General features: G+C 44.8%; 1 protein-coding gene across 3 annotated transcripts; it reads right to left on the bottom strand.

Moving 5' to 3' along the window:
- Nucleotides 1-26: 26 nt before the first annotated feature.
- On the bottom strand, nt 27-27,976 carry palm3 (paralemmin 3). Of its 3 annotated transcripts, XM_041867561.2 has the most exons (9): nt 27,531-27,976; nt 11,525-11,576; nt 11,038-11,118; nt 7,437-7,552; nt 3,975-4,047; nt 2,634-2,664; nt 2,244-2,300; nt 1,008-1,463; nt 27-971 (listed from the first exon to the last, which is right to left on the bottom strand). In XM_041867561.2, exons 2-9 carry the CDS (start codon nt 11,567-11,569, stop codon nt 190-192), a joined length of 1,641 nt encoding a protein of 546 aa, XP_041723495.2. In that variant the 5' UTR covers nt 11,570-11,576; nt 27,531-27,976; the 3' UTR covers nt 27-189. The 3 variants fall into 3 exon arrangements, with proteins under 3 accessions (XP_041723495.2, XP_041723494.2, XP_041723493.2); XM_041867560.2 differs by having other exon boundaries at nt 27-1,463; nt 2,244-2,297; nt 27,531-27,973; XM_041867559.2 differs by having other exon boundaries at nt 27-1,463; nt 27,531-27,973.

The raw sequence follows: 27,976 nt of genomic DNA on the forward strand, positions 1-27,976 counted from the left end.
CTCTGGATGGGTAACAGAGCTATACTCTTAGGGAAGGAGATCCACAAGGCACTTCGATAATAACACACCATCTTACCGCCCACCATTCATTCACAGTGTCAGAGGCAGTGTCAAGTCCCTCTTGTAGTATACAGAGAATGCATTGGAAAACTTTGGTAGAGTGAGAGCGCGAGCGAGCGAAATGATCGATCACATGACAGAGCAGCACTGGCAGGTCTTGCGTTTGGGAGCCACACCGACCCCTCCCTCCGCCTCTCCCCTGGTAGGGGTGAGTGTCTCTGGGGCGGCTGGAGCCTGCTCCCCCAGGGCCAGGGTCTGGGCCTTGGATGGGAACAGCAAGGGCTCCTGCTCTGGCTCTGACTCAGTCTGGGGTTCCACTAAGGACACCTCCAGGAACTGGCCCCCAGGGAGGGTGGCTGTTTCTGGGGCCACCAAGGCCACCTCTTCCCCCTTGACTTCCACTTCAGTCTTCACTTCCGCATCACCCTCTGCCGGCTCGCCTGCAGCCTCTCCCTCTGTGTCGGGCCTGGGGGTGAGTGAGGTCTCAGAGTAGACGGGAACGGCCGCCACAGCGCCATCTAGGGCATCATCTGGGGACTGCAGGTCAGACACAGGAGCTTCCTCTACTGGCTGTGCCTCTCCACCACCGTTCGCCCCACCCTCCATCTGTCCTTCTCCTAAATCTCCTGTTACTGTGTCCATCTGTCCTTCTCCTAAATCTCCTGTTACTGTGTCCATCTGTCCTTCTCCTAAATCTCCTGTTACTGTGTCCATCTGTCCTTCTCCTAAATCTCCTGTTACTGTGTCCATCTGTCCTTCTCCTAAATCTCCTGTTACTGTGTCCATCTGTCCTTCTCCTAAATCTCCTGTTACTGTGTCCATCTGTCCTTCTCCTAAATCTCCTGTTACTGTGTCCATCTGTCCTTCTCCTAAATCTCCTGTTACTGTGTCCATCTGTCCTTCTCCTAAATCTCCTGTTACTGTGTCCATCTGTCCTTCTCCTAAATCTCCTGTTACTGTGTCTGCCTCCACCTCAGTCTCTTTTGCTACTTCTGAGGACTCTTCAGGAGTTGTCTCTGGTTTCACCTTCTCATCTCCTCCTTCCTCAGGAGATTCTGAACTCTGATTGGACGCGGCCGAGTCTACTTCTAGTTCCTGACCCGGAGGGGAAAGGTCATCGGCCAGCTCGTCTCCCTCGTCCGTGATAGTCACTCGCTCCGCTCGCATCATGATCAATCCTCCTTCCTCGTCGTCCTCGATTAACGGAGCCTCGCTTGGCTCCGCCTCAGTGAACCCCAGGAACGTCATGGTAACTGTACCGTCGCCAGGGATGACAGTCACTGGACCGTTGGGCAGTCCGCCGTCTGATGCATCGTGGGTAGCAGCTTGCCCCTCCCCCTCTCCTCTCCCATTGGTGAGGATCTCAGCTCTTTCCAATAGAGCTGCCTCCACTGTTCCTAGAACTGTGACAAGAGAGACAGATCATAGTTAGGAAATGTTGAAATCATCTTCCCAGCCTTCTATCAGCAAGACCATTGGCAAACACGCACATTCATCTTACCAAGCTCTGCAAAGCCCAGCTAGAATAGTGAGCACAGAAGAAACAGGAGAGTTGAACATTTGTTGGAACTTGGAGAAAGTTATGGAGAGTGAAGGAGAAAGACAAGAAAAGAGGCCGGCCAATGGAACGAGTGACATTAGAAATCCAAAAGAAGAGAAGGGAGTGCAGCTTACAGAATCACCGCTGTTCTATTCTGGACTCATGACAGAAGGTCATAATGATAAGAGGGACATTTTAGCACCAAGCCAAAGGCATGTTGCCAGTCCCTGTGACCCTGAATCCAACCAACCAGAACATTTCCACTGACTTGGCTTGTGTTGTGTGCTCTTTGCCCCATAGAAATATAATTACTAGACCCATCATGGTGCAGCCAAACAGCAGTGGTCTAATGGGATGTTCACGTTATATAAATAATATTTCTGTGCTTTACCCTCTGATAACTTAACTTAACACATGAGATTCTTCATCAGCATCAATGTATATGTATTCCATATCATTAAAATGCATAGATATTCACTGTATGCATGTATGAACTTCCACTGACGTATGAATACAATGTTTCGCCTTTGTAATACAAATGCCATCAAAGGCTAGTACAGTCTGTAGCATCTTCTGGGACTACAACCCATTTGAGTTGATTCAGAGTGGAGGAGCGATGACGTTAACATTGTTAACCCCTTACCGGATTCGGCCACTACTTCTTCCTGTCCATTCTCCAAGATAACTGCATGGACTGCTTCTGTGGGAATAGGTAGATGGAAATAACACTTTTTTTAAATCAGTGTTTTATTAAGCCCACCATTCAACTGAAGATCGAAGGGAATTTCAAATCAACTGTCCCGATTCTGGTCGGGTTATTTAAAATCATGTATTTTTACCACACATCACATTCATTATCAACTCAAACAGAAACATAAAGACGTATTATTTTATCTTTCCGCAATTAAATTGATTGAATCAAGTAATATAAAGAAGTGCTAGTGGAACAACGATTGCTACCAGCGGTTGCTAACAGTAACAGGTGGTGACAGCTAGACAGTCATTAGTTCATTCACAGACAGGTCACACCTACCTGCTGTAGCCTCCACCACCATCGCTGCATTCTATTGGAGGAGACAGACACAGGCGGGGTTAGATAGGCACATTCCATTCTTTAATTATTTTCAGTCTCAAGTTGTAACCATGACCATAATGAGCAATGCCATTATAAGAGTAGATGAACGTCGTCATTCATGCATTTTCAACCCACAAGGGGATGCAAATTAGCCTTTCGGGCCCACCTTCCACCAGTGACTATTCAATACTAAATATGCCTACCTTAACAAGGTAGACTCAGCGGAATGACGTTGCCACAAGCAGCACAGCAGATATTGAGATGAGTGAGATGCAAAGACTTCTCTCTCACACAGTCACACACAGTATCTGCACGTCTACAGGGTTCGCTTCGTTACAGCCTGGTAGCCAGGGCACGAAAACAGCATATAAGTTGAGCCTCGCGCTTCAACGCTCTTAGTTGTTGCAGAAATTGATCCACTATGCAGTTTACTTTATGCATCTACGTCAAATCACTGAGTCTACCTTTAAAGAGGGTGGGAGCACACTCTCTTTATAACAAGAGCAAATTGTTGTGAGTAGTTCCATCTCTGCCATGCCACAAAAAGCCGCTATCATACGAGTCAACCTTCACTGGTCTGCTCCTAGTCTACGAGTCAAAATAACACGCTCGGTTTGTGATTCACGTCTCTACAACAACCTCTAAAAATCAAGGTTAGGAGAAGAAATACAAACAAAAGAACAAAAGACTTGAAGAGGAGAAGATAATTTTTGTTCTAAAATAAAAGGTCATTCTGAGGTAAACAGTCACGGTTTCCTTGAGGTGGAACGATTATACACGTCTAAGTGGTACATTGTTTATGCAAGAAGGGCCTTTCTAAAGTTCCTGCTTCTGAACAAGAGGTGCTACATCAAAGCTGCATTAACGTATTATTATGGAAAAATGTATTATTAATCTAAAAGGAGCCTCGTCGGTCAGGACTGGTGGGAAGAATTGACGTAATGATGGGGCTACTTGTTCTGCATGTATTCTAGCTAGCCCATTCAATTGGTTTGTGTGCGTGTGTATCAGTGTGTGTTTATGTGCGTTACTCACAGCTTGGCCATCCTAATTCTTTCTCCCTCTGTGTGTGTGTGTGGTGTAGGTGTACACGTTTTAGTACCAGAAGGCCTCACAAGAATAGCAAACTAACTAAAATTCAGAGAAGTGAGGACATTTTGCTGGTCCTCACTTGTAAAAAAGTATATTTTAGGCTAAGGGGTTAGAATTAGAGTTTAGGGTTAGGGGAAAAATGGGAATAATTTGTTGGTCCCCAAAAGGTCCTCACAAGTACAGTAAGACATAGTGTGTGTCACTCACAGCTTGGCCATCCTCCATCTGCTGCTCCAGTTTCTCCTCCTCCTCCACTAACCGTTGACTCTCTGTCTGCAACCTGACACACACACATAGACACACGCACTTTGTTGGCGTTCCATTACAATCTCAGCCAGAACAAACCATTCACTTTTAACCTTGCATTGATAAAGGCAGTGCTTTCATACACTTACAGTACATGAAATACACTATAAACACTATGAGGTGTAGAGACTATAAACACTATGAGGTGTAGAGACTATAAACACTATGAGGTGTAGAGACTATAAACACTGAGGTGTAGAGACTATAAACACTATGAGGTGTAGAGACTAAACACTACGAGGTGTAGAGACTATACAGTGAGGGAAAAAAGTATTTGATCCCCTGCTGATGTTGTACGTTTGCCCACTGACAAAGAAATGATCAGTCTATAATTTTAATGGTAGGTTTATTTGAACTGTGAGAGACAGAATAACAACAAAAATATCCAGAAAAACGCATGTCAAAAATGTTATACATTTATTTGCATTTTAATGAGGGAAATAAGTATTTGACCCCCTCTCAATCAGAAAGATTTCTGGCTCCCAGGTGTCTTTTATACAGGTAACGAGCTGAGATTAGGAGCACACTCCTAAAGGGAGTGCTCCTAATCGCAGCTTGTTACCTGTATAAAAGACACCTGTCCACAGAAGCAATCAATCAATCAGATTCCAAACTCTCCACCATGGCCAAGACCAAAGAGCTCTCCAAAGATGTCAGGGACAAGATTGTAGACCTACACAAGGCTGGAATGGGCTACAAGACCATCGCCAAGCAGCTTGGTGAGAAGGTGACAACAGTTGGTGCGATTATTTGCAAATGGAGAAACACAAAATAACTGTCAATCTCCCTCGGCCTGGGGCTCCATGCAAGATCTCACCTCGTGGAGTTGCAATGATCATGAGAACGGTGAGGAATCAGCCCAGAACTACACGGGAGGATCTTGTCAATGATCTCAAGGCAGCTGGGACCATAGTCACCAAGAAAACAATTGGTAACACACTACGCCGTGAAGGACTGAAATCCTGCAGCGCCCGCAAGGTCCCCCTGCTCAAGAAAGCACATATACAGGGCCGTCTGAAGTTTGCCAATGAACATCTGAATGATTCAGAGGAGAACTGGGTGAAAGTGTTGTGGTCAGATGAGACCAAAATCGAGCTCTTTGGCATCAACTCAACTCGCCGTGTTTGGAAGAGGAGGAATGCTGCCTATGACCCCAAGAACACCATCCCCACCGTCAAACATGGTGGTGGAAACATTATGCTTTGGGGGTGTTTTTCTGCTAAGGGGACAGGACAATCCCATAAAAAATCTGTGGAGGGAGCTGAAAGTTCAAGTTGCCAAACGTCAGCCTCAAAACTTTAGTGACTTGGAGAAGATATGCAAAGAGGAGTGGAACAAAATCCCTCCTGAGATGTGTGCAAACCTGGTGGCCAACTACAAGAAACGTCTGACCTCTGATTGCCAACAAGGGTTTTGCCACCAAGTACTAAGTAATGTTTTGCAGAGGGGTCAAATACTTATTTCCCTCATTAAAATGCAAATCAATTTATAACATTTTTGACATGCGTTTTTCTGGATTTTGTTGTTGTTATTCTGTCTCTCACTGTTCAAATAAACCTACCATTAAAATTAGACTGATCATGTCTTTGTCAGTGGGCAAACATACAAAATCAGCAGGGGATCAAATACTTTTTTCCCTCACTGTAAACATTAAGGTGTAGAGACTATAAATATTAAGGTGTAGAGACTATAAACACTATGAGGTGTAGAGACTATAAACACTACGAGGTGTAGAGACTATAAACACTACGAGGTGTAGAGACTATAAACACTACGAGGTGTAGAGACTATAAACACTACGAGGTGTAGAGACTAAACACTACGAGGTGTAGAGACTATAAACACTGAGGTGTAGAGACTATAAACACTATGAGGTGTAGAGACTATAAACACTATGAGGTGTAGAGACTATAAACACTATGAGGTGTAGAGACTATAAACACTATGAGGTGTAGAGACTATAAACACTATGAGGTGTAGAGACTATAAACACTATGAGGTGTAGAGACTATAAACACTATGAGGTGTAGAGACTATAAACACTATGAGGTGTAGAGACTATAAACACTATGAGGTGTAGAGACTATAAACACTATGAGGTGTAGAGACTATAAACACTATGAGGTGTAGAGACTATAAACACTGAGGTGTAGAGACTATAAACACTATGAGGTGTAGAGACTATAAACACTATAAGGTGTAGAGACTATAAACACTATGAGGTGTAGAGACTATAAACACTGAGGTTTAACAAACAGCCACAACCCTAGAAAGAAACATGGAGAGTATAGAAAGTCTTCGAAAGTAAGAATATTTATACAGCTACTGTGTAGACTATGAGGTGAGGCTGGCCTCCTACAAACACCCACTGCATGTACGGCCCAAGAAAGATACTAGAAAAAAAAGTGTGGTGAGTATCTAGTGAGTCTACAGGTAATGTGGTGAGTATCTAGTGAGTCTACAGGTAATGTGGTGAGTATCTAGTGAGTCTACAGGTAATGTGGTGAGTATCTAGTGAGTCTACAGGTAATGTGGTGAGTATCTAGTGAGTATACAGGTAATGTGGTGAGTATCTAGTGAGTCTACAGGTAATGTGGTGAGTATCTAGTGAGTCTACAGGTAATGTGGTGAGTATCAAGTTTTTTTTGTGCTTTTTTATTTAACCTTTATTTAACTAGGCATGTCAGTTAAGAACAAATTCTTATTTACAATGACGGCCTACCCTGGCCATACCTGGACGACACTGGGCCAATTGTGCGCCGCCCTATGGGACTCCCAAACCCGGACTATTTGCACTGCCCCCCCACCCCATCCTTTTTACGCTGCTGCTACTCTGTTAAGTATTTATGCATAGTCACTTTAACTCTACCCACATGTACATATTACCTCAACTAGCCGGTGCCCCCGCACATTGACTCTGCAACGGTACCCCCCTGTATATATAGCCTCCCTACTGTCACTTTATTTTACTTCTGCTCTTTTTTTTCTCAACACTTTTTTGTTGTTGTTTTATTCTTACTTTTTTTGTTTAAAATAAATGCACTGTTGGTTAAGGGCTGTAAGTAAGCATTTCACTGTAATGTCTGCACCTGTTGTATTCGGCGCATGTGACCAATAAAATTTGATTTGAAACACGGCCGGTTGTGATACAGCCTGGAAACGAACAAGGGTCTGTAGTGACGCCTCAAGCACAGAGATGCAGTGCCTTAGACCGCTGCGCCACTTGGGTGTCCATTACCTGTAGACTCTAGTGAGTCTACAGGTAATGTGGCGAGTCTACAGGTAATGTGGCGAGTCTACAGGTAATGTGGCGAGTCTACAGGTAATGTGGCGAGTATGGGGTGTACAATAGAAGATTCCTACTTGTCTATGCGTTGCTCCATCTCCTGGGCCTGGGAGCCCCACAGTGGGGAACGGGGCTCTGAGGATGTGGGGGAGGAGGGGCCGTCCATCAGCCACTGGTCTCTCAGAGACTTCCTCTGGATGGAGAGAGAGCGGTAGCACGAGAGGGAGCGAGATGGAGAGGACACAGGGAGAGAGGACAGAGGGAAAGAGAGGACAGAGGGAGAGAGAGAGAGGACAGAGGGAGAGAGAGAGAGGACAGAGGGAGAGAGAGAGAGGACAGAGGGAGAAAGAGAGAGGACACAGGGAGAGAGGGAGAGGACACAGGGAGAGACAGCGAGGACACAGGGAGAGACAGCGAGGACAGAGGGAAAGAGAGGACAGAGGGAAAGAGAGGACAGAGGGAAAGAGAGGACAGAGGGAGAGAGAGAGGACAGAGGGAGGGAGAGAGAGAGAGGACAGAGGGAGAAAGAGAGGACACAGGGAGAGAGGGAGAGGACACAGGGAGAGCGTCACCACAGTCATCATCCAAATCGTGCACTCATACTCAGACACAACCATAACGCAACATGACAGTCTTTACATCTGACAGGCTTGTCTTCATTCTCACACACTATTGTTATGGTGTCAGCAGGTGGATGTGACCTTTAGACCTCCCCATCCAATTAGCATAGGTCACGTCTCTCTATTAGAACTTATTCCCCACTCCACTTCTCCCCTTCCCTTTAATAAACCCCTCAACAGGTGTCCCATTCCTTTAACCCTTTAATAAACCCCTCAACAGGTGTCCCACCCCTTTAACAAACCCCTCAACAGGTGTCCCACCCCTTTAACAAACCCCTCAACATATGTCCCATCCCTTTAACAAACCCCTCAACAGGTGTCCCACCCCTTTAACCCTTTAATAAACCCCTCAACAGATGTCCCATCCCTTTAACCCTTTAATAAACCCCTCAACAGGTGTCCCATTCCTTTAACCCTTTAATAAACCCCTCAACAGGTGTCCCATCCCTTTAACCCTTTAATAAACCCCTCAACAGGTGTCCCATCCCTTTAACCTTTCATTAAACCCCTAAACAGGTGCCTGTCCCTTTAACTCATATCCCATACATTCGGACAGGAACACACTCCTTTCTGCCCCAAGTGTGAACTTGCTCGCTTCATTTGATAGATTTAAAAAGATTACTAGCCCATGCTTACACCAATCAAATGCTTTTAAATGCATGAGGGGGAGTGAATGAGTGCACACTTTTGGGAGCAAGGTAAAGAATTGGGACACAGGGTCTCTCCTTTCCTCTCCTACCACTCCCTTCCCCTCCTCTCCCCTCCCCGCTGGCTCCCTCTCACCACCTCAGCTGAAGGTGAACTGTAGAGCAGAGCCCTGACAGGAAGTCTGCAGAGAGCACTTCCTTCCTGTTCCTGTAGCAGCACAAGTCCTCTCAGAGTGCCAAAATGTGTTTGTAGAACACCTCCCTCTAACCAAACAGGACTAATACGAGGTTCAATTAAATGTAGCGTTTTCTCTTCTCTTCCATAATTAAGAAAGAACTCATCAAAAGGGGACCATCGTGCTCTCCCAGGAGTTTGGTTGGTGGGTAAAACCCGTAAATTCAGATAAGCAAAAAGGTGTGATGGGTCCGCACTCAAAAAGATGTCGCATTTTATTATAAAAAAATATATTTTCACTGCATTAGTGTGTAGGTACTGAAGGCTGCAAAGACAAAACATCTGTGTACACTATCCCTGATGCAGTGAAAATACAGTATTTAAAAAAATAAAAATGTAGTAAACTTTATGCGACATCTTTGAGTGCAGACCCATGACACCTTTTCACATAATTATGAAATACCCACTATCCTCCAAGAGTGGCTGAATATAAAACAGGACACCTCCCTTCTAACCACAGAGGACTCATATGATAGCACATTGAATGATGATGATAACAATTATAAGGTTATAGTACCTTTTCATAAAGAAATACCCAGCCATTGTCCTTTAAGAGGTTGAATCTTTCTCTCACACATCCAGTTGTTCTTCAATTTCGATTCATGTACCTTTGTTGAACTGCGAAGTTGCAACTTTACAGGCTACTTTTACACTCCCTCTGAAGTATGCAGCTTCAATTAGTGTGTTCCCTTAATAGAAGTAAGACCTCTTTAAAAGCAGTCAAATTAACTTTGCAGTTAGCATTGTGTGATTTGGGCTTGTTATTATTCATGTTCTGTAACTTCAATAGCCCTTTTAAAGATGTGGGGGTGATAAGCAGGCTGTAATTGACCTCTGAGGAAGTCTAGAGACCACTGCTGGTGACAGCCATTGAGAGGTCAACACTACCTTTACCTCTGAAGTGTACAGAGCAGGGTTTGTTCCTTCAGTAGTGGGGACAGTACAGTTGTAGACAGAGGCGTTCTTGTAGGTTAGAAGGTAGCCAACCAAAAATGGTGGTTTATGCAAGTTTGTTACAATTTAGCCTTATAAGCGTGGTTGGGGAATCATTGTTGGAGGTGGCTCCAGGTAGCAGACTTAGGCAGACCAGTCACCTGAAACCATTTTATCATTGGGTATACACAAACACACAGAAAGGATGAACATTGCGCCCTAGGGCAATGTAACACGGTGTTGTAGGAAGCGGGAACGCCAATCTGGAAATTGTGTGAAAACAATAGAGCAGTCCAGTGCAGAGAGCAGGGCACGTAAACACACACGATTCCAGCGAAGGAAGGCCAAACCTCCAACCTCTGGCAGGCAATTTCAGGAAGTGTTTGTGTGCTCTCAAGTGGACTAGGAGCTGTGTGTTGCTTGGAATGGAATCTGGAACTGAAGTTAGCCCCTTGCTAACAAGCCCGTACAGGATTTTGGCAGAACAACATTATGGCCACATTCTACATTTGTTGGGAAATAAGAATGTTTCAAATATTCAGGCTTTTCCCAGAGTGTGGGGGTTCTGTCCGGTATCCACCACCATACTCAGAGAGAGAGCATGTGTGTCTGAGTGTATGTGGTCACTTATCTGGCCATTTGATATCACACTTCAAAATAAATAGTCCTACACAGTGAGAGGGGTGTGTCGGGGACAGTGAGAGGGGTGTGTCGGGAACAGTGAGGGGTGTGTGTCGGGGACAGTGAGGGGGGTGTGTCGGGGACAGTGAGGTGTGTGCCGGGGACAGTGAGAGGGGTGTGTCGGGGACAGTGAGGGGGGTGTGTCGGGGGACAGTGAGGGGGTGTGTCGGGGACAGTGAAGGGGGTGTGTCGGGGACAGTGAGGGGGGTGTGTCGGGGACAGTGAGGGGGGGTGTCGGGGGACAGTGAGGGGATGTGTCGGGGACAGTGAGAGGGGTGTGTCGGGGGACAGTGAGAGGGGTGTGTCGGGGACAGTGAGGGGGGTGTGTCGGGGGACAGTGAGGGGGGTGTGTCGGGGACAGTGAGAGGGGTGTGTCGGGGACAGTGAGCGGGGTGTGTCGGGGACAGTGAGAGGGGTGTGTCGGGGACAGTGAGAGGGGTGTGTCGGGGACAGTGAGGGGGGTGTGTCGGGGACAGTGAGGGGGGTGTGTCGGGGACAGTGAGAGGGGTGTGTCGGGGACAGTGAGAGGGGTGTGTCGGGGACAGTGAGAGGGGTTTGTTACCTTGAGCTGCTGTAGCCTCAGCCTCTCGTCCTCCAGCTCCCTCTTGGCCCTCTCCTGCTCCTCCTGCAGACGACGCTTCTCCTGAGAGACAGAGAGAGAGAGGCGAGAGCGAGGGAGGGGGCGAGACAGCGAGAGAAGTGGAGTGATAAACAAAGAGGAAAAAAATAGAAACAGAGAGGGAAAGGAAGAATAAAGAGAACAGAAAGAAGAGGGGTAGAAGAAAACTAAATAGAGAACACCTGGTCAAACCTGTCACATAGGCACCATCGCCATAGCGAGGTAGCCACCCCATAATAGTCACTGTGTCTCAATGTGTCTCCATTGAAATTGCGTGGCGTTGTTTTACTGGGCTGAGGGAGGCGGCCTGGTGCGACACACTGCACTCTGGGTAAATTATTCAGTAGCTACAGACGGACAGCGCAAGGAGCAGTGCTTAGTTTCCATGGGCCTGTATGTGTGGGTGCGTGTGTCAAGGTGCTTGGCTCACAGTGATCGCCTGCAGTCTCTGTTTGTACTTCTCTGCCTCGTCCATCTTCAATCTGTGTGACAAGACAAGAAGTTAAAGGTTATAGGTCACAGGTTAAAAAGGTCACAGATATCAGTTACCTTAGGAAGTAGTTGAAGTGCTGTTCTAGGAACAGTTTTGCCTTTTAGATCACAATGAATATGATTATACGGACAGGTGGGGACCTGATCCTAGATCAGCACTCTGACCCCAAGATGCCTGGAAGCCTTTGTTGTTTTTCAGGGAATTAATCTGGATGTTTCTATCTAGCTTGTGTCGTTTCACATGACGTATCCCTTGTGACATGGCCTCAGGCATCACAAGGCAAATGACTGTGTAACTACATGTTTTGATCCTCACAGCTGACACACAATGGGACAATATGACTAGCCTGACTTGGAATGTATGAATACAGCCTGGAGGATGTGCTGTACCCGCCAACCTTTATTTTAGAGCCTTTGTTTTCTACAATGTAGAAACAGATCATATAATAATATATGCCATTTAGCAGACACTTTTATCCAAAGCAACTTAGTCACGCATGCATACATTTTACGTATGGGTAGTCCCGGGAATTGAACCCACTATCCTGGCGTTGCAAACGCCATGCTCTACCAACTGAGCTATAGAGGACCAGGAGATAAAACAGTGTTATTTCCTACTCCCCAAGGGAACATTGGAGACTGGACCCAACGCACACAAAAGGATCCAAGTCCACTAGAAAAACATCACAGTCACTAGTTTATACCTGCGATCTGGTGTAAAAAGCAACCATCACCACCTACCCTTCATCCTTCTACATACAGTTCATATCCTCTGCTCCAAGCCTTAGAAAACACCCTGATACCTCCCTCAAAACCCAACCTCCCTGGTGTTTGGAGGCATTGGGGCTATGACAGCCTATAACCAGCTTATGAGCCTCCGTAGGGACTACGTCAGGTCTCGTGGGGAGCCAGGAATAGCAGTGAGGAGATAAACAAACCGTCTTTGATGAGGAGCATTGTTGAGCTCCCTACAGACAGACTGATAATTAGATACAATATGATACACAGCAGAGGGAGGGAGAGAGTAAGTTAGAGAAAACGTGCACACAATGGCTTGGTATTAGCCCAAGACCGTAACCCATTGTCTTAACAGTATTCACTGAATTGTGGAGATCGCCTACATGCTTTTATGCCATGAGGGCCAGTGTGTAACAGACCCTTCTCCTAGACCAGGTCCCTGGGCCCTACACCCTTAACTCAATAAAATGTACAATCAAATTGTATTAGTCACATGCTTTGTAAACAGGTGTAGACTAACAGTGGCATGCTTACTCATGGGCCCTTCCCAACAACGCAGAGAGAGAAATAATAACACGAGGAATAAAATACACAATGAGTAACGATAACTTAGTGTATTCGGAAAGTATTCAGACCCCTTGACCTTTTCCACATTTTATTACGTTACAGCCTTATTCTAAAATGTATTAAATTAAAAATGTTCCTCAATCTACACACAATACCCCATAATGACAAAGTGAAAACAGGTTTAGAAATGTTTGCAAATGTATTAAGTAGAAAACAGAAATACCTTATTTACATAAGTATTCAGACCCTTTGCTATGAGTCTCGAAATTGAGCTCAGATGCATCCTGTTTCCATTGATCATCCTTGAGATGTTTCTACAACTTGATTGTGGTAAATTCAATAGATTGGACAGGATTTGGAAAAGCACACACCTGTCTGTATAAAGGTCCGACAGTTAACAGTGCATGTCAGAACACAAACCGAGCCATGAGGTCAAAGGAATTGTCCGTAGAGCTCCGTAACAGGATTGTGTCGAGGCACAGATCTGGGGAAGGGTACCAAAACATTTCTGAAGCATTGAAGGTCCCCAAGAACACAGTGGCCTCCATCATTCTTAAATGGAAGAAGTTTGGAATCACCAAGACTCTTCCTAAAGCTGGCTGCCCGGCCAAACTGAGCAATCGGGGGAGAAGGGCCTTGGTCAGGGAGGTGACCAAAAACCCGATGGTCACACTGACAACCATCTCTGCAGCACTCCACCAATCAGGCCTTTATCGAAGAGTGGCCAGACGGAAGCTACTCCTCAGTAAAAGGCACATGACAGCCCGCTTGTGGAGTTTGCCAAAAGGCACCTAAAGGACTCTCAGACCATGAGAAACAAGATTCTCTGGTCTAATGAAACCAAGATTGAACTCTTTGGCCTGAATGCCAAGCGTCACATCTGGAGAAAACCTGCCACCATCCCTACGGTGAAGCATGGTGGTGGCAGCATCATGCTGTGGGGAATTGAACCCGATCGAACATCTCTGGAGGGAACAGAAAATAGCTCTGCAGCGACACTCCCCATCCAACCTGACAGAGCTTGAGAGGATCTGCAGAAAAGAATGGGAGAAACTCCACAAATACTGGTGTGCCAAGCTTGTAGCTTCATACCCAAGAAGAGTTGAGGCTGTAATCGCTGCCAAAGTGCTTCAACAAAGTACTGAGTAAAGGGTCTGAATACTTGTGATAATTCTGTTTTTTATATTTTATGAATTTGCAAAAATGTAAAAAAAACAGTTTTATTTTGTCATTATGGGGTATAGTGTGTAGATGGATGAGGGAAATAAACAATTTAATCAATTTTAGAATAAGGCGTATCCACAAAATGTGGAAAAGGTCAAGGGGTCTGAATCCATTCCGAATGCACTGTATATTTGCACTGTGAGGAGGCTATATGGTTTCTGCTAGCGTAGCGTTAGCGCTCGCTGTGGGAACAGAAGTGAGCAGGCAGGTGGTTGTATAGCAGGGGGTTATATGGTTTATATGGACATGCAGCATTCTTCCTTTAAGGTGCCGCCACCATGTCTGTCTCTCACAGACACACCATTACTCAGCAGTAATAACAGGTGTCTACAAATTAAGTCACAAGGTTATGGGAATGTTGAGGTGTCATGCACAAGTACACATCATGGTGGACGGGTTGGGGGGTTGTGTCAAACTCACAAGCATGCAGCCATGCGCACGCACACACACACGTTTAAGTAGTCCGAAAACAGACAGCAGTGAAGGTTTAGTCCAAGCCAAGGTTCAGTAGCATATGGGTATAGGTCAGTGAGGTGTTTCTTATAAAGCCCCAGTCCCAGATCAAATGATGAGGGTCACGTTGGGAAAAGGCCAATCAGTCCAGACGGTGACATCACCGTGGCGATCAAACCGAGCTCAGCCACGCACACTGACACAATTACCCCCGTGTTGCCGTCGGCGACCGATGCAGCACGACACACTTCACAGCATCAACTGTTTCTGCTCCATTTCCTCCTGACATTTGGAGTTCGAGAGGGAGAGAGACTGGGCTGATCCTGTGATGTTCAGACAGACAAGACACACACACCTTTGTCCATTAGCACAGGTCAAGTAGTACTTGTTAGTGGACCACGTCAGCACTACCTCAATTAGTGCAGATCTGTTGATAACATTACTGCCTGATATTATCAGCCAAGTAAATGTACAAGTATGGCTTCATCCACATATGATGTTTTCAGGGTGCAGACAACAGTTGTACATTAGTGGCTAAAACATAAACAGACTAGTATCCCATCCAGGCTATTCCACTAGTACGTCAGGGTTCTAATAAGAACTTATCAAATGTATTTATCAGCAGATGTCACAAAATGCTTACACAGAAACCCAGCCTAAAACCCCAAACAGCAAGCAATGCAGATGTAGAAGCACGGTGGCTAGGAAAAACTTCCAAGAAAGGCAGGAACCTAGGAAGAAACCTAGAGAGGAACCAGGCTCTGAGGGGTGGCCAGTCCTCTTCTGGCTGTGCCAGATGGAGATAAGAGTACATGGCCATTATGGCCAGATAGTTCGTCAAGATGTTCAAACTTTCATAGATTACCAGCAGGGTGAAATAATAATCACAGTGGTTATAGAGGGTGCAACAGGTCAGCACCTCAGGAGTAAATGTCAGTTGGCTTTTCATAGCCGAGCAGTAGTAGGCTCCTACTAAGGTGTCATGCCATGGGATAAGACAATGGTATACACTACATTGGAGGTTGCACTGGAACAATACGCATTGCACTGGAGGTTGGGTCACTCGGGAGTGAAGATGAGATCGGTAAAGGGCTCACTTGTTGATAGATTAATTATGAATGACTAATTATTACACCTTGAAACTGTGTATAATGTGTTAGAAATGTGTGAGTGTAGGACCAGTAAAGGCTATGGCATTGAGCCACTATTTAGCAATGTGAGTAAGAGTTAGGCCAGACAACAAAGACAACTGAGAAACTAAGATAAAGAGGCCTCCCAATTTAGGGAGGGGAGAAACTGTTATGAAAACATGGTGCAGAATATTGTGAGAACGGCAATAACTGAGTAATGCAGGGAGTAGGATATGTGTGTGTGTGTATGTATGTGTGTATGCATGTGTGTATATGTGTGTGTGTGTGAACTGAAGGTCAGTAGAGCAGTTTTAGAGTGGAAAACTACAGCCCGCCTACAGAGGGGAGGGATTTCTTTTTGTATGACGTATGAGGATAAAAGATGGACTCTGAAATTGTGATGGCAGAATTCTCAATGAATAAATATCTCTGACTATGCAGACCGGGACTCTGGCCGTTACTTAAATCCCAAAAGACTTACAACCTTTTGGGAGACGCACAGAGACACTAAAATAGTTTGTTAAATAATTCACATAACACTTGTTGCCATGGAGACAGAGTTAATCCAATCTAAAGTATGAAAATGTTCATTTTAAGTCGGAGCGGCCAGAGGCAGTATTTTACATTCCGAGATTACTTCATCAACAATCAGATTTATCTGGGATCTACGCCCTAGCCTCTGGGAGGAAGTGCATCTGTGCTCGACTAGCCTTGACTGGCCACCTCGTCGACAGAAAGGAAGTCCGGTCTGGTGTGTGAATGTGAGAAAGATGTGCTGTGGAGATAAGGTGGTGTGTGTGTGTGTGTGTGTGTGTGTGTGTGTGTGTGTGTGGAGACAGGCTTCAGCATTCAGCACCTAACCCAACAAGACAGCCTTTCAAAGGACGCTGAATAGCACCATGGGCCCAAAAATGTTTTACAAAAAAATCAAAGCCTCTTCCTCTGTCTGACATCAACAATATCATATTCAGGGTATATCCGTATCAGACACTTGGAGGAAACCGGTGCATTGCTACAGTCCAAGGCCATTGGAAACCGGCATCACATCTCTCTGTTTGGGAAGAGGAAAGAACACACACTAGTAAGTGTCCTCCAGACGATCGGCGACGAGCCATCCAATCACAAAGACCCAGACCTCACACACATCCCCTGCTGTCGTTATTGGCTGCCAGTCAGGAGTTGATAGAAATAGACCCCACCAATCCTAATGTAGAGTTCCTGGATTCTCTATGTGTGTGTGTGTGTGTGTGTGTGTGTGTGTGTGTGTGAGAGAAAGTGATCATAGAGGCAATTCCTGTGTGTGTGTGTGTACTCAATCATAGAGTCTGTAGCTTGAAGGGGCGATTTGTTGCAAAGTGCTTTTTCATCACCCATAGATTTTCAGTTCCTCACAGAGGGTCAGTCTAGCAGAGAAATCCTGTTTGTCATGGTTGTGCTGCTGGTTTAGATACAGACACCAACCTAGGAGGAGACAGATAAATCAATCATAGTGCAGTGATGGTGTGTGTGTGAGAGAGAGAGAGATGGGAAGAGTGTATGTGTGTACATGAGCGAGTGTCTGATATATATATATATATATTTATTTTGTGTGTGTGTGGTATGACAGGAATCTATTGTGTTTGCTTGGGCCAGATCCAACCGCACACTGCCCACTATAAAAAATTAGTGACAGCTTGGGTCAGGGGAATGAAAACACTGCATTCCTATTGAGCTGTGTGTGTGTGCACTGCAATAGAAGCACAGTGCCAACAGTGAACAGACTGGGAGTGTGGCAGGGATTACCAAAGTCAACTACAGATCACTGTTCTTAGTCATATATCAAGCTACCCCACACAATCAATGTCTAGTGGATACAATCACTTCCCACACATCCACACACACAGAAATACGGCACTTGATTATTTCAGTATTGAATCATTATCTACAACGGTGCTTGGAGTGCACAGTCTAATGTCATTATACAGTACATCATGTGTATAGGTCCCATGACAAATAACATGTAGGTTTGTGTGGGATGTTTTCCCCCTTCCTCCTCCTCCTCCCATAGTGTAGGGCTGTAAGGAGTCTCAGCCCAGGGTGCATCAATGCCCCTCTGTCAGGTGCTCCTTTGGGTACCGCACACACACACACACACAATAGTGTCTCTGTTCGTCCAGGGGCAGGCCCTTCTCCGCCTCTACGGCGCTCCCCGCAATATCCTCCCCTGGTGCAGCCATGGAACTCTAAGGTGCAACACACTCTTCCTTTCCCCACCCCCTCTACAGACACACACCCTTCCCTTCACTCACTGCCTACCTGATCCCTCAACCCTGGAGGCAGCTCCCTAAGCCTGGCCTACTGAACACATCTCTGAGGGGAATGACCAGCTAAACTATCTGAACTACAGGGACTGACAGTGTCTGCGTCCCAATGGAACCCCATTGCCTACATAGTACACTACTTTTGACCAGAGCTCTATGGGCCCTGGTCAAAAGTAATGTACTACATAGGGAATAGGGGTGACATTGGGACTCATCCAGTGAATTGAGGAGAGTTAAAAGGATACATACCCGGCTAAAAATAAAGTTACAAACTTTTGACAGTGACCGTAGTTCCCATTTTGCCGTTGATACGGTGGAGGGCTGAGGGTTCTATGTAGTTTCAGAGAGAAAGCCATGCTGTCTGTCTGTCTAAGACTGTAAGCCATGAGAGAGAGGGGACAAGAGATGAGAGGGGACAAGAACATTCTACTGGAGACACAGAGCAGGACACGACATGCTGTTGAAACACCGACATTATGCACGTCTGTGTATGTGATACGTGTGTGTAAGGCTTTTTTAATTTCCTCATAAGCGCTCATATCTCAGGAAACGTGGGAATGTGTGTGTGTGTGTGTGTGTAGAGGTGAGAGAGGGATGAAAGGTCAGTATGTAATTCTCATATATACAACCACTGTTTAAAACACAACCTGACAGGTAACACAAATCACACCACAAACACACAGAACACAGATGAGGTGAAGCACCAGTTGATTGACATAACCAGGAGAGGGGGAGGAGTCAGAGAGTGGGAGGGGTGAGACAGAACTGCTGGGTACATTATTACAGTGGGGAAAAAAAGTATTTAGTCAGCCACCAATTGTGCAAGCTCTCCCACTTAAAAAGATGAGAGAGACCTGTCATTTTCATCATAGGTACACGTCAACTATGACAGACAAATTGAGGAAAAAAAATTCCAGAAAATCACATTGTAGGATTTTTAATGAATTTATTTGCAAATTATGGTGGAAAATAAGTATTTGGTCACCTACAAACAAGCAAGATTTCTGTCTCTCACAGACCTGTAACTTCTTATTTAAGAGGCTCCTCTGTCCTCCACTCGTTACCTGTATTAATGGCACCTGTTTGAACTTGTTATCAGTATAAAAGACACCTGTACACAACCTCAAACAGTCACACTCCAAACTCCACTATGGCCAAGACCAAAGAGCTGTCAAAGGACACCAGAAACAAAATTGTAGACCTGCACCAGGCTGGGAAGACTGAATCTGCAATAGGTAAGCAGCTTGGTTTGAAGAAATCAACTGTGGGAGCAATTATTAGGAAATGGAAGACATACAAGACCACTGATGATCTCCCTCGATCTGGGGCTCCACGCAAGATCTCACCCCGTGGGGTCAAAATGATGACAAGAACGGTGAGCAAAAATCCCAGAACCACACGGGGGGACCTAGTGAATGACCTGCAGAGAGCTGGGACCAAAGTTACAAAGCCTACCATCAGTAACACACTACGCCGCCAGGGACTCAAATCCTGCAGTGCAAGACGTGTCCCCCTGCTTAAGCCAGTACATGTCCAGGCCCGTCTGCAGTTTGCTAGAGTGCATTTGGATGATCCAGAAGAGGATTGGGAGAATGTCATATGGTCAGATGAAACCAAAATATAACTTTTTGGTAAAAACTCAACTCGTCGTGTTTGGAGGACAAAGAATGCTGAGTTGCATCCAAAGAACACCATACCTATTGTGAAGCATGGGGGTGGAAACATCATGCTTTGGGGCTGTTTTTCTGCAAAGGGACCAGGACGACTGATCCGTGTAAAGGAAAGAATGAATGGGGCCATGTATCGTGAGATTTTGAGTGAAAACCTCCTTCCATCAGCAAGGGCATTGAAGATGAAACGTGGCTGGGTCTTTCAGCATGACAATGATCCCAAACACACCGCCCGGGCAACGAAGGAGTGGCTTCGTAAGAAGCATTTCAAGGTCCTGGAGTGGCCTAGCCAGTCTCCAGATCTCAACCCCATAGAAAATCTTTGGAGGGAGTTGAAAGTCCGTGTTGCCCAGCGACAGCCCCAAAACATCACTGCTCTAGAGGAGATCTGCATGGAGGAATGGGCCAAAATACCAGCAACAGTGTGTGAAAACCTTGTGAAGACTTACAGAAAATGTTTGACCTGTGTCATTGCCAACAAATGGTATATAACAAAGTATTGAGAAACTTTTATTATTGACCAAATACTTATTTTCCACCATAATTTGCATTTTTTCCCTCATTTTGTCTGTCATAGTTGACGTGTACCTATGATGAAAATTACAGGCCTCTCTCATCTTTTTAAGTGGGAGAACTTGCACAATTGGTGACTGACTAAATACTTTTTTCCCCCACTGTATCTCTGTCATCATTGATTTAAAATGTTCTTATGAGTTTGCTTTGGCAAAATGTTTGACTTTGTAAGTTGCTACACTTTCCATATCAATAAACTTTGGTTCTTGAATTGAGAATTGTGAGAGAGAAACAGAGTGAGCAAGGGAGAGAGCGAGTGAGACCGAGAGAGAAAGAGAGCGAGAGAGAAAGAGAGCGAGAGAGAAACAGAGCGAGATCAAGAGACGATAACAGGGGACCAGGTTGAGACGACACCCCGGGCTGCCTCACAGCACAAACATGTCATCCTGTCACACACACGATTTCCAATTGTCGCCAGAGACGTTCAGATGTTTTTGAGAACTGACTTCCCTACTTAGTATCACCTTTGTTCATCACCGACTCCATCAGCTCAGTTAAAGCACAAAATGACATGACAAAACCAGCTCGTTGAATATACAAAGGATCACGCGTATTCACACACACACACAAGCCTAATACAAACACAGGCTAAGCCTAGCTGCTCACACAGACAGTAGGATGATATTGTATGGTTCTGTCATTTGACCTACTTTTGATCAAACTATTTTGGGCTGTTCTGTAATGAGAATATTGAGTCAACTCCGTCTAACATTGTCTGGGTGCAGCTGCAGCAGTAGTAGTAGTAGTCTCATCCCAGCTCTGTGCGGTGACGTGTAACGGCTTGCTTCAGTGGTTTCGCCCTGTTATGTCTCTGTGTGTGTGTGTGTAAAGGATTATAGTGTGTGTGTGTGTGTGTGTAAAGGATTATAGTGAGTGTGCGCGAACGCCTGCATGCATGCATGCACGTATGTCTGTGTGTGACTCTAAAACCGGTTTGGAGAGAGGTATCCAGGACTGGTGTAATCTGGTCTCAGTTCATCTCCACTGTTATCATTGGGTGAAGACCAGGAGCAGTGTTTGTCTTGGGGCCTAGCAGCTAAGCTAACATGTCTAAGCTAAGCTAACAGAGAAAGCAAATCTAAACTGAAGGACCCATTTCAGACAGGTCACAATGACTGGCCCTACTTCTGAAACAGAGACAAAGTCCTTGAATAGATGTGCTCCATCTGCAGATAGACAAACGTTCTAATGTTTAACGTCAACATTCCTCATTATCACCCAGGACAAACACACTCACATTCCAACCCACTGGAGGAAAAATTAGACAATACAACACCCCTTTTCTCTGGAATTATATCAGAGAGAAGATAGGTGATTGGATTAATATAAGGATACAGTATATTAGGGTACGGTATCCCTTCAAAGGCCAACGTTGGGTTTCGACTCTCGACCAATGTATGCTTGCCATCTGGGGTTGTGATTCACTAGCAGGTTGTGATTCACCAGCATGTCGTTATGAGTCTAGCCATGTTGACAAAGCCTTGGGAATCTAAGGGGAATACACATTTCCTAAGAGATGTCTCTGGTATCCAGACAGACCATGGTATCCCACACGGTCACCTCCTGACCCTGGTGTACTGGTGACCCAGCTCAGTGCTGAGAAACTAGGAGTGACCTTTGAACTCTGCTTCTATCAGGTCACCAGTCTGATCTGGTCTAAGTGGGACTGTTTAATCTCAGTCACCATGTTATTAACTGTCAAGTCGGCTACCCAACTGACCTAAGCAAACAACTCAGGGGTGGTGGGCGTGGCTGTCAAACGGAAGCAAACCGATACCATATATTAGACCAATGTCTGATGTGAGGTCAGTCAGTGAACCGAAGCTAAATGGATGGACATCAAAACTTTGTGAAGTTCCACCCTTCCCCCAGACATTCAAACATGTCAGTTGCATTTGTATTTCACACTGCTTGCACAGATTAAGCGTGCCCGGCACAGGAGTACATATCTAACAAACAGTAGGTGATCATGCAAATAGTATTCAAAGGACACTGCAAAATAAGAGTCCTTATCACTGTGAGCAAACTATCAGCTAATGTTGTTCAATGTAGTGAATGACTCTATAGTAGATAAGTGACCATTCTAACTAAACTGACTCAAAGCCAAAAAGGTGGGATGAGGTTAGTCCACACCCATAGGACAAGTCAGCTCTTTCACACCATGGCAACCTCTTGGCATCAACCTGCGGGCAGCTGAAATGCCCATTGATCAAAAACCGAATTCACAAACCAGGCTCCTCTACTTCACACGGAGTAAGCACACCGCACACACACACACACACACACACACACACTGCATTAAAAAGCAGTCTCAATGGCTACTATCACTGTTAGATAGCAAAGATAGTTAAGGTTAGATAAACATTGTGACAAACTTAGTTTATGACTGGGAGGAGAGACCATATAAGTGTCTGGAATAGCTTCCTTAATTAGGATCTCCAGGCAAACTACTCCTACTGGGCAATTCCAATACCACTACCACACACACACACACACACACACACACACACACACACACACACACACACACACACACACACACACACACACACACACACACACACACACACAAAACAAATCACATTTTATTGGCCACATGCGCCGAATACAACAGGTGCAGACATTACAGTGAAATGCTTACTTACAGCCCTTAACCAATAGTGCATTTATTTTTTGAACACAAGGTTCATGTGTTGCTTGCAATGATGAAGGGCTAGGTAAATACTAAGAGCTAAAGAGCTGACTTTATGACAGAATAGGCCCTATTTCCTTGTTTATATAAAATCACCCCCAGACCATTACATTGACACCAATAAAACATGATTTAAAGTGTCTGTAGTGGTGCCTTGCCAGCCGGTGTGGAGGAGGGGTTTGTACTGTGGGTACAGGAGAAAGTAAACTTTTCAAAAGAGTAAATGTTTTTTTGTCGGGTCACTGTCGGCTGGGGTTTCTCTGGCGTAAACAGATGATTCCAGACAGTGGGACACACACACACAATGTAAACTGTACCATCTCGTTCACACTACCTTCCAGGACGAAGTCAAGACACTGACAAACAAAGGTTGTGTGGTGAAAAGAAAATGGAGACGCACAAAGATTCCCACTTACACATACCACAACACCTGGGGCTTAGGCATGGTCTGGGGAGCCTCTAAGATCAGGTATGACAGACAAACCACACTGATATCACACAGACATATGATGCAGATCACTGGAGTCCTATACATGTATTATAGTGTAAAGAGCATGGGCTCTCTGTTACAGTACTTCTAATGGTAATAATTAGTCAGTAAATGTCATGTACAGGAACTGCTATGTTATGCAACTGAGCATAACTGAACCTGCGAGAGGGAATGAAAGAGAGAAACAGACAACGATAGAGGAATTAACTGAAAGAAAGAGAGCAAAATGGAAACAAAAAAGGGGTAGCGATATTGAAAGACAGAAAAGAGAAGAAGTTAGAGAAACAGAGAGATATATAGAAACAGAAAGAGATTAAAAAAAAGACATTGAAATAGAGGGGAACATTGTTTGAGAGATAGAAACAGAGAGAGAAAGAGGGGCAGTGTTTGAGGCAGTGAGGAATTTCCCCTCCAGCAGACTAGTCACTCCATCTCTCCCTTCACCATGATGTTTCTCTTCTCCCTTCATTCCATCTCTCCGTTTTTATCTCCCGCTGTCTTGTCAGTGTGACACTCGCGCTCTTCAGCAGGATAGCAGATAAAAATCCAACTGATATGGTTACACTTCAGTTTCTCTCAGTTCTTTCTTTTAAGCCCCACCCCCTACACATCTACCAATATATTTCACACATACAGTATATACACATACATACAGTACCATTGAAGTAGTATTTGCCCCCTTTCTAATCTCGTCACGGTATCTCTGTGCATTCAAATTGTCATCGATAAAATGCAATTGTGTTCATTTTCCGTAGCTTATGCCTGCCCATGCCATAACCCCAACGCCACCATGGGGCACTCTGTTCACAACGTTGACATCAGCAAACCGCTTGCCCACACGACCCATACATGTGGTCTGCGGTTGTGAGGCCGGTTGGACGTACTGCCAAATTCTCTAAAACGATGGAGGCGGCTTATGGTAGACAAATTAACATTCAATTATCTGGTAACAGCTCGGGTGGACATTCCTGCAGTCAGCATGCCAATTGCACACTCCCTCAAAACTTGGGACATCCGGGGCATTGTGTTGTGTGACAAAACTGCACATTTTAGAGTGGCCTTTTATTGGTGCACCTGTGTAATGATCATGCTGTTTAATCAGCTTCTTGATATGTCACACCTGTCAGGTGGATGGATTAGCTTGGCAAAGGATAAATGCTCACTAACAGGGATGTAAACAAATTTGTGCACAAAATGAGAGAGAAATAATAAATGTGAGGAACATTTCTGGTATCTTATTTCAGCTCATGAAACCAACACTTTACATATGCACACACACACAGTTTATTAGGTACCGTAAGCAACCATGCGGCTTACGCCAAATCCTGACTCTGCCATCAGCATGACACAACAGGAACCAGGATTCGTCAGACCAAGCATTGTTTTTCCACTCAATTGACCAGTGTCGGTGATCGTATGCCCACTTGAGCCGCTTCTTGTTTTTAGCTAATCGGTTTGGAACCCGGTGTGGTCGTCTGCTGCCATAGCCAATCCGTGACAAGGACCGACGAGTTGTGCGTTCCAAGATGCCGTTCTGCACACCACTGTTGTACTGCGCCGTTATTTGCCTGTTTGTGGCCTGCCTGTTAGCTTGCACGATTCTTGCCATTCTCTTTCAATCTCTCATCAATTAACTGTTTTCGCTCATAGGACTGCCGCTGACTTAATGTTTTTTCACACCATTCTCTGTAAATCCTAGACACTGTGGTACGTGAAAATCCCAGGAGGCTGGAACCAGCGAACTGGCACCGACGATCATACCACACTCGTTCGCTTAAGTCACCTGTTTTGCTCATTCTAACGTTCAATCGAACAGTAACTGAATGCCTCGATGCCTGTCTGCCTGCTTTATATCGCAAACCATGGCCACGTGACTCACTGTTTGTAGGAGCGTACCAATTTCGTGAACGGGGTGGTGTACCTAAAACTGGCCAATGAGTGTATATTTAAAAACTAATATGAAAATAACTGACTTAATCTAATAGTGCGCTGCGTTACATTTTACACAAACCAACCACACACAGGTATCAGAGAGAAAGACTTCAGTGAAAGGCAAACACAGATGGTTTAAAGCAGAACAACCAGTTGGATGTCTCTGAACCCTGTCTGGTTTGCATTCACTCAGCCTGCTCTGATAGACTAGACCTAACATAGTAAATGTAAATCTAGGACACTCAAATTAGTAATAGATGTTACGTTTGGGTATGGTTACATAAGACAAATGGTTACTTAAGGCTAAAACGAAAGGAGGGCCTATAACGTGAACGTTTAGCAGCCCAAAGGTTGCGTATTTGAATCTCATCACGGACAACTTTGGCATTTTAGAAACTTTTTACCTACTTACTACTTTTCAGCTACTTTGCAACGACTTAGCATGTTAGCTAACATTTCCCATAACCTTAACCCTTTTAGCTAACCCTTTAACCTTAACAAATAACCCTAACCACTAGCCTAGCTAACGTTAACTAGGTGGCTAACATTAGCCACAACAAATTGGAATTCGTAACATACCATACAATATGGATGATGACATCCACAAATGTATACAAACCATACGAAACGTGACATATCATACTAAATGGAATGTCCCGGATTTAGATCCAGAATAATACAAAATGCTCTGAGACAAGGTTGGTTCACTAGATACCAAATGGAAGAAAACCGTTTGAAAGGGAGTAACTACCCAGATTTGTCCATTCAGAAACACTTGTTTTCGCTTTCCGATGCAAAACAGAAAGCTACATACAATGTGCAGTAATTAATATGGTTACAGGGACTTAAAGAGTGAACTGAACACCATATTACTTCCTAAAAACTAAATGAGTCAGGGGTTCAGTTATGTTCATAACACCCTCGGGTTAGCACACACACACACACAGTTAGGGCCTAGGGGTTCGTGAAGGAAGACTTTAAAGAGTACGTCCCTGGAGACCTGTTGGGTGTCTCCCCTGTAACCTGGGGTCCCTCCCCTACCATTCCACCCCTGACAGAGTCCCACCACATGCATGTGTCTTTCTGTGTGCTAGCTAAGCAGATCTATGTGCAGTTGGTTTTGGATGGCTCATGTTAAAGCCCTAGGCTTCTCTCTCTCTCTCTCTCATAGAATGAGACCAGGCTTGGTCTAAATAATGACATCACCTCAGCAGTTTACCCTTAGGGGAAGCTCAGCAACATTGTGTTAAACATGGTTTACAATGCAGCAGAGGGAATGATCAACTCTGTGCATTGAACGACACATTGGCAAGAATATAGGGAAATTACACACACAGTCCATGTGTCTCAGCACACTAGTAGGCACATACCGTATGTGTTCACAATTATGCAAGTCAACTCCTACATCTAACACAGTCCCCTGCATTTACTCAGTACACATAACCAGTGTGAGCCAAGGCATTCTGTTAGATGGGTAATAGTTTAGGGTGTACAATATTGGTGGTATGTGGTGCGACAGCAGCTGGGCATGATTACCATGCTCTATTAGTCTCAGCGATAGAACGCTGGCCCAATTTGTTCCATCATCACAGAACGCATTAACTAGGTTATAATGAGCTACATTTACCCGTCACTTTGAGGTATATTATATTCTCTGTATTTAAATACTCCATTAAAGTGTATCATGAATTCTGAATGTACCCTTTAGAAATGTGGGAAATCTGTGAAATAACTCGAATTGATATGGAAAAGCTCAACATAATTTTGGTAACATTATGCAACCTCTCCTTCAAAATGTTTGTTCTGTGAGGCCCTTCTGTGACTTTCCACACTCACTGTCAAGTTAATTTCTAAACTGATGCTTGAATGAACATATCAACAAATAAGGTGGGACCAAATGTGACTATGATTATATAATCCTTTGGTGAATATGTGGCTTCATAGTATACAGAGGTCAAGCACGTCGCAAATCATCAGCTTGCAGCCAGGCCTGTAGTTCCTTGCGCACAAGGATCACATTTTTAGCACGAGTTGGCACGAGCTCAAAAGGTGTCAACCCAAGGACGTTTACGAACTTTCTTCAGTCAGGAAAACTGTCAAATTCAGTAGAAAACAAAAGCAAAGTAACTTCGAAATCGAAAGGTGTAGGCTAATAATATTATTGCAGACACTTACCTGTTTGTTCCAACGTGGCCACTCGGCGTTGTCGGTGGTTACAAATTAAATATTTAAAAACGAAACCAAGGAAAACACTGACGTGGTAAACAAAAGTATTTCAATAAAGCAATATACCGCAGTGGAAAACCTCCCGTCGCTGCTCTACTTAGGAATAATAAAAAGGCCAAAAAAATCAACCTATGAAAAAACAAACACCTGAGCGTTTTATCCGCCTTAAAAACGCAAAACTCGTCACATCAGTGCAGAAGACACACGAACACGTGAAACTTAAAACGTCTATAACGTTTTTAAAATAGGCATTGAGAGTACTGTAAAATCACTTTCAGATAAATATGTTTGTCACTCCCTGCCTCCCAAACCGAGTCGGTGCGTGTCCAAAATTCACCGGACCTCAGAGGAGGCAACGTTCTGTTACAGTTACCTGACGCATGTTCCGTGCTGTG

The sequence above is a fragment of the Coregonus clupeaformis genome, chromosome 20, assembly GCF_020615455.1.
Source record: "Coregonus clupeaformis isolate EN_2021a chromosome 20, ASM2061545v1, whole genome shotgun sequence".
NCBI lineage: Eukaryota > Metazoa > Chordata > Actinopteri > Salmoniformes > Salmonidae > Coregonus > Coregonus clupeaformis.

Coding starts and splice junctions, on each gene's coding strand:
- palm3 (XM_041867559.2), bottom strand. CDS start 11,569: ATGGACGAGGCAGAGAAGTACAAACAGAGACTGCAGGCGATCACT. Junction 11,119..11,524: donor AGAGACTGCAGGCGATCACT/GTGAGCCAAGCA, acceptor TCTGTCTCTCAG/GAGAAGCGTCGTCTGCAGGA. Junction 4,048..7,436: donor ATGGAGCAACGCATAGACAA/GTAGGAATCTTC, acceptor TGTGTGTGTCAG/GTTGCAGACAGAGAGTCAAC.